This window comes from Molothrus aeneus, chromosome 2 (assembly GCF_037042795.1).
Source record: "Molothrus aeneus isolate 106 chromosome 2, BPBGC_Maene_1.0, whole genome shotgun sequence".
Lineage (NCBI taxonomy): Eukaryota > Metazoa > Chordata > Aves > Passeriformes > Icteridae > Molothrus > Molothrus aeneus.
In genome coordinates, this window is record NC_089647.1 from 37,487,575 (window position 1) to 37,498,967 (window position 11,393).

The 11,393-nt window shown below is 42.1% G+C and overlaps 1 protein-coding gene across 1 annotated transcript in view; it reads left to right on the forward strand.

Annotated features, from left to right (window-relative positions):
- HEPHL1 (hephaestin like 1) overlaps nucleotides 1-8,234 on the forward strand; it is a 32,381-nt gene extending 24,147 nt beyond the window's left edge. Inside the window, exons 14-20 of the mRNA XM_066570574.1 lie at nucleotides 756-896; nucleotides 3,937-4,043; nucleotides 4,532-4,754; nucleotides 5,491-5,630; nucleotides 6,242-6,401; nucleotides 7,697-7,789; nucleotides 7,867-8,234. Of these exons, the coding sequence (XP_066426671.1) occupies nucleotides 756-896; nucleotides 3,937-4,043; nucleotides 4,532-4,754; nucleotides 5,491-5,630; nucleotides 6,242-6,401; nucleotides 7,697-7,789; nucleotides 7,867-8,069 (1,067 nt within the window). The 3' untranslated portion in view covers nucleotides 8,070-8,234. The remainder of the gene's footprint in view (nucleotides 1-755; nucleotides 897-3,936; nucleotides 4,044-4,531; nucleotides 4,755-5,490; nucleotides 5,631-6,241; nucleotides 6,402-7,696; nucleotides 7,790-7,866) is intronic.
- The last annotated feature ends 3,159 nt before the right edge of the window (nucleotides 8,235-11,393 follow it).

Consider the following 11,393-nt stretch of genomic DNA (forward strand, 5'->3'; position numbering starts at 1 on the left):
ACTTTAGCTTCAGAGCTTGTAACATGGGGGAGACTCTTGTAAACAGATTAAGACAATATTAAGGAGATGGATTTGTGTTTGCAATTGGCAAGACATAATTTTACCCATCGTAAAATAACCATCAGTTCAGGTTTTTTATGGGGTGAAAAGCAGGCAACAACTGGTCATAAAATAGTCATAGAATTTTAGAATATCATGAGTTGGAAGATCATCAATGTCCAACTCCTGGCCCTGCATGACTCACACTCTGTGCCTGATCGTGTTGTCCAAATGCTCCTTGAACTCTGTCAGGCTCGATGCTCTGTCCACTTCCCTGGGGAGCCTGTTCCAGTGCCCAACCACCCTCTGGGTGGAGAACCTTTTCCTAATACTCAAACTAAGCCTCTCCTGATACAGTTTCATACTCTTCCCTCAGGATAACCTTCTCTAGGAATATGTTTACAATTTCCTTTTCTGAAGGACAATAAAATTTTGAAAGATTCAAAAGCCATCCTCAGGAGTTTTCCTTAAAAAACAGCTGTTCAAAGACCTGTCTTCAGAGAGAACAATTCTCTTCATTGACTGAAAGGGGATTATTTGTACATACGGAGCTTTTAATCAGCTGAGATAAAACAATTTTGATGGCTTTCCTGGAAGAATAGAAAAGCCCAATGATTTTGATAGAGACCTTGGCTCTACTCCCAGGCCAAGCTATTGAAAGTTTGTTGAATTCAGAAAAGCAGCGTTAAACACTGGCATCTCCTGTTTGAATTCAGGGCCACTACTCCATGCCGAGGTTGGTGACTCCGTACTGATCGTATTTAAGAACAAAGCCAGCAGGCCTTACTCAGTAAGTGCACATGGTATAGAAGAGGTTGGTTGTGAAGAACAGCCTGAGACACCAATTACCCTCCCTGGTAAGGCTCCCTTTTTTTCTTTTTTCCCCCCTTCTTTTCTTTGAGCTACAAAGGCTGTATATAAAAGCATTTTAGCACATTAATGATAATCTCTCTTTCAAACTTGCCCATATCTATATGTTCTCCCAGGCACAATATGCTCAATGCTTATTCAGCTACAGTTCTGGGTTTCTAGACATGTAGGTTCTTGACCAAGTGAGCATGTTTGGGCAGAGAATAAGCCTTCATTCCTATCAGGGGTAGAAATAGGAATGTAAAACCACTAGACAACCTCCAAAAGAGAGAGAAGCAGGCCCATAATCATGGCAAGAGAAGTGTAAGCCAGTACTGCATTTGGCTCCAAACTGACACTCTAACAATGTTTTAAAAACTTTCAAATTCAGAGGTAAGAATTGCAGATGTTAATATTGACTCTGCCTCTCCCAAGCTACAGAGAATTGGCATTGCATTCTGACTCATGCATAAAATGCCAAACGTAGCTGTCATGTGAATTAATAACCTTTGAAAAGTGTACCAAATACGCCTCAGTTTCTAGTGAGGAAAACAGTAGATAATAGTTTTTCATATAGAAAAATTCCTGTTTAATTCCTGTTTTATTCCTGTTTAACTTTTTGAACTTCAATTTTTTTATTGGGTTTATGTTCTAAGTGGGAAATCAAACCCAAGCATAGCAATCAATCCAAAATGTACCCACGTTTGCTTTCCAACACCCATGCAAATTTTTTTGGCAGTATTTGTGAACTCCAGTGTGAAACTAAATGTAAAGAAAATTTGATGTAATAAAGCTCTTTGCAAGCTGAAATTTCTTTCCTGTGAACAGCTGTGTCGGTAAAATACAAATACACAGAAACTCATGTCCAAATGTGAGCCAACATCTGCCTTGCTGCAGTTTGATGAATGTATACCTGAGGTTAATACATGGGGGAGGGGAAGGAAAAGGAACTGGTTTATATACAATTCCTTTGTTTTGTAATTTGCTCCATGATGATGTTGACACTGCTAGGCTGGCGTTTGAAATGTAGCAACGGGAACACTACTGTCATGTCTCCTGTGTCCACACGGGAGCAGGCTTGGGATGAGTTAGATGAGGGAAGGTCTCTGTGTTTGAGAGTAAGCCAAAAGCATTCTTCAACAGGATCTAAGGACTGACTTTTCCTTAGGAGTTTGGAAAGAGCAGTTGACATAGAAATGAAATCCCTGAAAATAAGAAAAATTTCTGGGCACCTCAGTCCCCTCCAGCATCACCTAGAAATCCTCACTGTCTTTCTTCCTAGGCCAGGCTGGACTGCCCACCCCAAACTTGCCAAAGACTGTCTAATTCTACTAAATCCTAAATCAGTCATCAGACAGATTTGCATCCTGACAAACTGTGCTCCTGAGAGCACTGCCGGGTCCTAAAGAACCTGTGGGGGGCATGGTAAATAGATGCAGAAAGCATATCCATAGCAACCTATGCTAGACCAGCTCTCATCTGCCACAGCTTTGTTCTCTCCCTGGCCATTCTTCCAATTACCCAGAAGGAAAAAAGGGAGAAAACATCAATTTTTCCTCATGTTTATAGCTTTTTTCCAGGGGTTATGCCTTATTTGAACTTCAAAGATCAATCTTCAATGCCTTCTGAGGTGTGTCAGCTTTAAGTAGGGTGGGGATTTTTTTCCATCTACAGCCTCCAAACATCCTGAGCTGAGGAGGAAAAAGTAAGGAAGGGGTGGAGGACCACGACCAGCCTCCCTTCTCAGATCACACCTTCTAAAAAGAGGTGATGACATGTAGGTTAGATACAGGTGGATGAGAAACATTTCCCTGGCCTCCATGTCTCCATGACATGATGCTTATCCTGTAAGAGTAAATGATATTGCAATACTTACATGAGACCCATCTCACACTGTATGAGAGTTGAAAGTCATCACTTTTTTGTTTTTGTAGTTGCTACTGTACAATTAAAACCCACTGTTGCATGATGCATGAACAGTGTAGTGGCTCAGTGACACAAAAGCTAGACTCAGTCATTTCCCAACCTTTTAAGCTTGAAAACTCTCCTTGCCTAGATGCCCACAGCCATTGGCAGCTCTTGGGCTGTAGCTGTACTAAAACCATGGTTCTGTGATTTCCTGGTTTTAACCTGACTCCTAGCATGTCCCATAATGCTCTTGGCTGTTGTCACCCTGAAAGACTTTTGGGACAGAGATTGCTTGGTTCAACACTTCTCCACCACTTAAAGGGGCAAGGTGTTGACCACATCTTGGTCTCCTACTCTTTCCTGAAGTACCAGCAAAAAAGCAAAGCAGGGAAACACAGCATAGGCATTTCATCTGAACACAGATGTTTGTGTTTGGTGCAGAGAAATGATCCTCACCCAAACAGATCATTTTTTCATCCATTCATGATGATTTTTTTAAAATCAGAGGTCAGGGAATTTCTGCTCAGGGAGGATGTGGCAGAGATGATGACATTTGGGAAGGGATAGAGGTTCTCTGGTAATTGCTGTGGAGCAAGGTCTTATCTGGAAGATGAAAGACCCCCCCTGCTCCCCCCTGACAGCAGGTTGGTACATATCCAGCTCTCCTATCCGGGCCCCCAGCTGACACACTTCTGCAGCACCCCCTGCAAAATCCCAGTGGCAACTGCCACTTCTTTTTGCTCTTTTCAATTGAGAAGGTCCAAGAAACATTTTCTGGGCTTGGCTCCCAGTGCCTCATCTGATCTTAAGTATCAGCAGCTGAGATCATTGAATTACTGCAGGTTTTGCCAAGGGCAAAGATGAAGAGTCCTGTCTGTAAACTTCCTTCTGTGGGATGCCACTTTTGTCAGAATCATTCGCAGATCTTTTCTGGAGCAATCTGCCTTCACTTACACCACTGGAACCTCACTGACCTCCTGGAAGGCAGAATCATATCCCTATCCCATTGCTGCATGCTTCCACAGGTAGTTTTGATGCAGACAGTTTTTTGATGAGGAGGGTAGGAGGTCTGAGTTAGATACCATTCAGAGACTCTAATACTTAGCTGCTCAAGGTAAAATTGTTCTCTCTCTTTTTCAGGGGAAATAAACACCTACAGGTGGAACGTCCCAGAACGATCCGGTCCTGGCAAAACAGATCCAAATTGTATCACTTGGGTTTATTATTCAACAGCAAATTTTGTTAAGGTAACCAAGAAATGGCCATTAAAGCTTGCATTGCTTTGGCTAACACGTCATGCCTTGTGTAATGTTTATGAAAGGATTCTGCTTCTCAGCTGGGAGAGGACCACAGGCTAGAGACACCATTTACAGAGCTAGATGCTTTGAACTCTTCACCAACAGTTGCACATGCCTGGGTAATTTAAGCTACAGAAATCCCAAGGCATACACCACAGTAATATGATTTCCTCCTTAAAGAACAGTTGAAGAGATTTGGGGTAAACACAAAACATTGCACAAAATCACAGAATCACAGAACGAGTAAGGTTGAAAGGGACCACTGGATGTCATTGTTTTGGTAAATTAACAGAGAGACACACAGAGAAAGAAGTTTTTAATTGGACTGATTTTTTCTCATCTGATAGGAGAAAGCAATTTAATCTTCAATTAATCTGTATCTATTTCATAACTGGATGAATTGAAAATCTCTAATGCATATATTTATTTTATTTCAGGACACATACAGTGGTCTGATTGGGCCTCTTGTGGTTTGCAGAAAAGGAACTTTAGATGAAAGAGGTCTGAGGAAAGACATTGATCGTGAATTTACTCTTCTGTTTATGGTGTTCGATGAAAATGAATCCTGGTATTTGAAAGAAAATATTGAAAGATACCTTCATAAGAATCCTGATGATTTTAATTCCACCGAGAACTTTGAAGAAGGCAACAGCATGCATGGTATGTAGGGTTCAGCAGCAGCAGCCAAGAGGAAAGAGGTTTATTTTTCACAGCCCTTTTAGGGAGACATTGGACTCAGCCTGCAGTTACCCAGCCATGTGACAACTTCATAAACTGCAATGCTGGAAACAAAGAGATTTCACAAGGCCCAGCCAAGATATTTTTCTAACATGATAGTTTACTCTTATACTTTTGGGAAGAGGCTGCCCTGCCTGGATTCCCTTGTCATTTGTGAGCTGTGTTCCTCCAAGGCTTGTTTTTTAGGAGCATAGGGATGATATTTTAAAACTGTGGCTGTATTTGCAGCCAGTCCAGGAGCCAGGCTGAATAGACTGGATGGGGACACACACAGCAAAGCAAACTTTTCTTTCTACAGCTGGTACCCATTTTAGGCAACAATTCTATTTCCTCCTTTTCCATGTAGCTTCTCAGCATAAATCCAGTTTGCTCAGGAGTTCAATCTCAACCAGTAAAAAACCAGTTTGATGCTCTGTAAGACAGAAAATTGTTTGTTGATGTATACTTACACAATTTGGAAAGTGAAACAAAAGCATGACTGTCTCCCTGCAGTGGCAGTGGTCGCTGGGGACAGCGCTTGTCCTGACCACACATGCCTCTCCCCTCTCTGCCTGAGCACTCCTTCTACCCTGAAAGTGCAAAGGGTGCCTGAAGTAGAGGTTATAATCACCCATACTGTGGACAATTATTAATCATTCCTATTTTGTCATTCTTCCAGCAATCAATGGGAAGATTTACAACAGTCTCTTGGGTCTAACGATGAACGAAGGTGATAGGACAAACTGGTATTTGATAGGAATGGGCAATGAAGTGGATATCCACACAGTTCACTTCCATGCGCAGACCTTCATCTTCAAGGTTGGTAAAATAAATCAAAGTAAAACTTTTATAGTATTATGGGAAATTTATGAGAAAAACAAACAAACAAACAAACAAAAAATCCATATTTCCAGCCTGGTTTTGTCACTTAGGCACAGAGCCCTGGGCTAGTGCTGAGGTGGGTGGGAGTTTTGCATTTGAAGGAAATACAAAATGAATGAGATACTTGCAAAACTTCTATTACCCTAGTAGAGGACATGCTTAGGTGGGTTAAAATATATGATTTTAATATTAATGATTTAAATATATGATAGGTGTGAGGGAAAATACAGGGAGGAAATTAGAGTTATGCTGGGTTAGAGTATGGTTTTATGCTGTGACAGTTTGCCACTGGAGGACTACCTGAAAAATATTTCAAAGAAACATCTTTGCTCAGCCACAAGCTGGAGTCAACAGAAGGGGTCTGCTGTTGTATAATGGATTAAATGATGTGTCCACAGACCTCAGTTTCTCTGGACGATGCTCACTAGAAATGTACAAGAAGCATTTGATCTACCTTAAGGAGCTGGAATTCTGGCTGGAATATTTCAGTGCCCATGGGGGAGTATTTGAGGCATGACTCTCACAATTCTGGTTTTGCTTTGCCACAGACAGATAAGGACCACAGAGGAGATGTATATGACCTTTTCCCTGGGACTTTCCAGACAGTTGAACTCGTAGCAGAAAACCCTGGGACGTGGCTTCTGCACTGCCACGTGGCCGATCACATCCATGCTGGCATGGAGACAACCTACACCATCAATAAATCAGGTGCAGTATCAGAAACATCCCAGGACTCAGAGGTGGTATTGCAGCACAATTGGATGGAAGGCAGGGATGAAAGGAAGAGAGGTCACCTGTGCACTGGTGGGAAGCACCTGCACTGCCATGGCCAGTTAGCAGTGATAAGAGACAGGACAAACACCCCGAGTGACATGGCAATCTTTGGTGCACTTTGCTGCAACTTGAAATCAGTTGGTGCTTCACAAGTGCTCCTCTGAGACAGTGGCAGCCTAGGGACCATTTGCCCTTTAAAGGTGGCACAGAAAACATCTGCAAAGCTGTTGTTCAGCCTTTCTGCCTCACTGTGCAGGAGAGCCTTCAGTCTGGCATGGTGCTTGTTCCTCCCTGTGAGCCCTGTAGATGACTTGTAGAGCTCTTTGGGCTCCTCCCTGCACAGGCAGACACCAGCTGGGATAAAAGGAGCTCCAGAAAATGGTTGTTCAACTTGTCCAAGAAATAGGTGATCTCTTGACTAAGAAAAGTTGGCAAGCTTTTTGAGTGGTGCTTGTCTCTTCCAACACACGTGAGTGAAGCTGAAAGTGTTTTTTGAGCATCTCCACATCACATTACTTCACTAAACATCTGGATCCAGTATCTAGGTCCTCACTGTGCTGGCTATACTCCTCTACAAGAGTTGAAACAGTGCCAGTAGGCACACCTCATACCTATAACCCTGTAGCAGCATGATGACAAATGTAGATGCCAAATATAGCCAAAATACTCCTTCCTTGGATATCATGAATTTATTTGACTCCACATATTCATGTGGGCTGTGAGATTTCAAATGGACAAGCAAATGCAGAACTGAATCATGGAATGGTTTGGGTTGGAAGGGACCTTAAAGATCATCTTGTTCCAACCCCCCTGCCATGGACAGGGACACCTTGCTCTAGACCAGGTTCTTCAAGGCCCCATCCAGCCTGGCCTTGCACACTTCCAGGAATGGGGCATCCACACCTTCTCTGGGCAACCTGTGCCAGTGGCTCACCACCCTCATAAAAAATGTGTTCCTTATATCCCACCTAAATCTACCCTCTTTCAGTTTAAAAGTTACCCCTTGTCCCATCACTACAGTAAGCGGTGGAGTAACAGAGATGCCTACAGAGAAGGGGAATGTTGCCCATGGAGCTGCCCAGAGGAACAGTTGTGATGATCTAATCACAATTTCTGTTCAGATCAACAAGGTAGAAATAATGAAATAAAGTCAACTCTAATTTTTCAAAAGAGAAAAAAGAAATATTTATTAAGGTTTCCAACTTAACTATGCTTTTTTTCACCCTGAGAAGGGAAACGAGAGTGGGAAGTTCCTTCAGAAGGAGGACACACAACTGGAACATACAATAAAACTACTACAACAAATGAAACCGCTACAAAGGGTAAAGATTTTTTAAAATGCCATTTAAAACTCTTCAGATTCATGTGCATATTTCTCATTACAACTCTCTTTTAACAGATTATGACAACAAAGTGGGCAATTTTTTCAGCAAAACTTTGAGTTCTGGAGAAGCCAGCCTGATACTCGCAGCTTTTGTTTGCATTGGACTTGTTCTACTGTCAACAGCATTAATCTTCTTCTGCTTCATCACCCACCAAGGAAATAGAATACATTACACAGCTCTGGATGATAAAAGTGCACTTCTGGCAGATTCCCTGTAAATCCCCACTTTTAATATCATTCACAGGGACTCACTGGATTTCACAACACAGAACCATAAAACCATTAAGTTTGGAGAACACCTCTAAGATCACTGAGTCCAACCATTAACCTAACACTGCCAGGCAACATGCTGCTAATAAAACTGGAGCAAGGCATATGCTGACAGTCCTACCCCATGGCCAGTGTTCACAAGAGTGAACACGAGCTGTAGAGCTCAGCTCCAAGAGCCAGGTACCACCCATCACCATTTCCACTCCTCTGGAGTTCAGATGAGCTCTGTCCAAGATCCAATCTGGCACCTGAGCAGAGCAGCACACCTCTTGGCATCCACTGGGTTTTCACAGGAGTGAGGAGCAGGCAGAATGGCATCCATGTGCTCTGTGCAGAAACTTGGGGTTCACACTAGAAAATAGCACCACCAGGGACTGGCTTGAGTTGTCATCCTCTGAAAGAGCAGGTGCAAATCTCCCAGTCCCTGCAGTTTCCCAAAGTCTGGCTCAATGAAATCACCACCATTCAAGTGACTGTCTCTTTTTTTTTCCCTTTTTAAATGAGGAAACTTTTCACCGGGGACAGATTTTTGAAGACCTACAAATAAATTTTAGCACGTGATGGGTTCAGCAGTACCCCTGCTGTTAGTTTCTAACAGCTTTTATTTATGTCTAAAAATCTAGCTCTAAACAACCTCCAAGAGACTGACTGTGTAAATGCTGCTTGTTATGGTCCTGATTCTGTACCTCTTCTTTGCACTGAGCAACACCTCTCTCCCAACCTGTAATGAAGCCATCAGGAGGATGATCTTTGTGCTCTGCGAGGCAGACAGACAGAATCAGGACATGTTTAGTGATACTTGAATGTTTATAGCTAATTTTTTGTTAGGTTGTGTTTATTCTTGCCTGCTCATGCCTGCTATAGCTCTAGCACAGGAATTCCAGGACAAAAACCTTTGTAAAACTGTTTACACAAATTTGATTTTGAATATAAATTCAAGTTGCTAGTTTGGTTTTTTAAATTTTATTTTTTCCACTCCTGTACTTTAAAGTATATTCAAAGGTAGGAAATTTTACTGTGCAACACTCTTACTGTAGCTTAAATGTGTCCTTCATTGGTGTCCAGTCAAACAATATGTTGAAGGTTCTTGGATGTTTCTCAGTAATTTCTTTGTTTTCCTCAGTCATTTGAAAGCACACACATGAAGTAGAAATGCAGGACTGAGCCCTTATAGATTTTACATCATAACAATAAACAACTCAAAACCTCCAATTTGAGCTGGCAAATACAGATATTTTCATCCTCCTGTCCTGTAAACTTTAAAATTGGGGTCTCCTGTTCTGTGCAAAAATACTGTCTGTGCAGAACTTTAGCTCTCTGTGTACATATAAAATTAAAGCCTATCACTCAAAATGCACTATTACAAAAGGAAATTATTTGGTACTTCACTTCTAGGGTAGCTAATGCACCTGCTGTTTTAGAAACAGAGTCATAAGTATGTTTTGACTGTAGAAACTAGTTTGCCAAAGTGATTTCATTGACAATAAAAAACCCCAGCTATTTGTATGAACCTTCTGGCCAAGTTCATTTCCTCTGTCCTGCTTCTCAGCTGGACAGTGGCTGTGAAACCAAAACAAAGGCTCCAAAGGGTCCCAGGACATCACTGCTGCTGGACCAGGGGACACAGCCTGCCAAGGGGATCATGAAACAACAAAAAAAGTGTAAAGCAGCAAGTGTACCATTGCCTGCCTGGTGCAGGCAGCCCTGTGCCAGCTGTGCCCTGACACCTGTGTTGAAGGACAGCATCTGTGCTGGGCTGAAGCACTGGCAGGAACAGAGTTAAGCAACAAAATGAACAGAACATCAAGTCACCAAGGCAGGGGTGTTTTCCATGGAATGCTACAGGCCCTCAAGTATGAAAAACCTGGATTATAAAGCGGGGTAGCAGCTGGGAACTGTCCTAAATCCAAAAACTTGAAAGGTGACAAATACAAGGTCAACCTTTAAAAACTTTCCAGAGGACTAAAAGCTCTGTCAGCCACACAATGGGAGCTAGTTGAAACTGTTCTAAAAACAAAAGCAGGAAAGTGTCCAAAGGAACAGAAGAGAACATGGAAGAGTTTATACTTTCTTTTTTTTTCCCCCACAAGAAAATTGGGCATTAGGAAGGTTTTTGAAGGACTCAGTGCATAGGTAAGAAACATGGATGAATATAACCTGCTTACATTTCCATAAGATCTTTGAGAAGGTCTTCTTAAAGCTTCTTAAGGAAATTAAATCACCATGGGATGAGGAGTCCATGGAGGTTAAATAACTGGTTAAAAGGCTGTGAAAAGTGGTCAGTTTTCATGTTGAAAGTCACTTATGGGGTGCTACATGACATTCTTGTCCTTGCTTTTCACTATTTTACTAAAGTGTTGTGAAAAAGAGTGGACAAGTTGAGTGACAATCTTAAGCACATGTAGCATAAAAAATCAGGGGAAAAAAGGGCAAATTTTATTACTGATACATATACAGTACTACATGTGGTAAAAAGCAGTCCTACCTTTATGTGTATCATACTGTCTAAACATCTCTGAAATGGGATTTGATTTGTAATACTTTAATGACAACATTAGCTCCAATGTTGTTCAGTGGGCAGAAAGGCAATTAAATATTAGGAATCAGTACAAATTAAGAACAGAGCAAAACAGAAAACCACTTCGTCCCATTACATAAATGTCTGGGGCACCTGCACCTTGTACACAGCATGAGTCAAATCTCCTGGCCTCATCCAGCAAAGCAGCACAAGACCAGAATAAAAAGAATAAGAAAGGGAATCAGTATTGTAGAACAGTTTCCATATGAGGATTGATTTCCTTGGCTTATGGCTTGGAAAAAAAATAGGAAGGACAATTGAAAGCAGATAGGATACCAGTTTTATAAAGGGGAATTTGAGTGGAGGAGGGAATATTTTGTCCTTTTTGTAGAAAGCAGTGAGCTGGGGGAGTATTACATGAAAGCACAGCACAGGAAGTGGCTCTGCATGGGGTGGACATGTGACTTCTTCTGTGACTTCTGGGCTGAGGATACTCCAAGCTCACAGAGGTCCAGAAACCAACAGGAAATGTACAGAGGGGCAAACAAATAAAGGGTTTTTAAAGGTGAAGGCACCCCAGTGCCCAGTGCCTCCCCCAAAAAATTGACCTGAAAAGCAGTGATCAAACATTATGGGTGGGGAAAATGCCACAGTACAACGTGCTGGGTAGGTTGGGGGCTTGGAGCATCTGTCAGACTGTGTTGGGGCCGTGAGTGCTGAGAGAGCTGGGGCTCACCAGCCTGGAGAAAGTGCC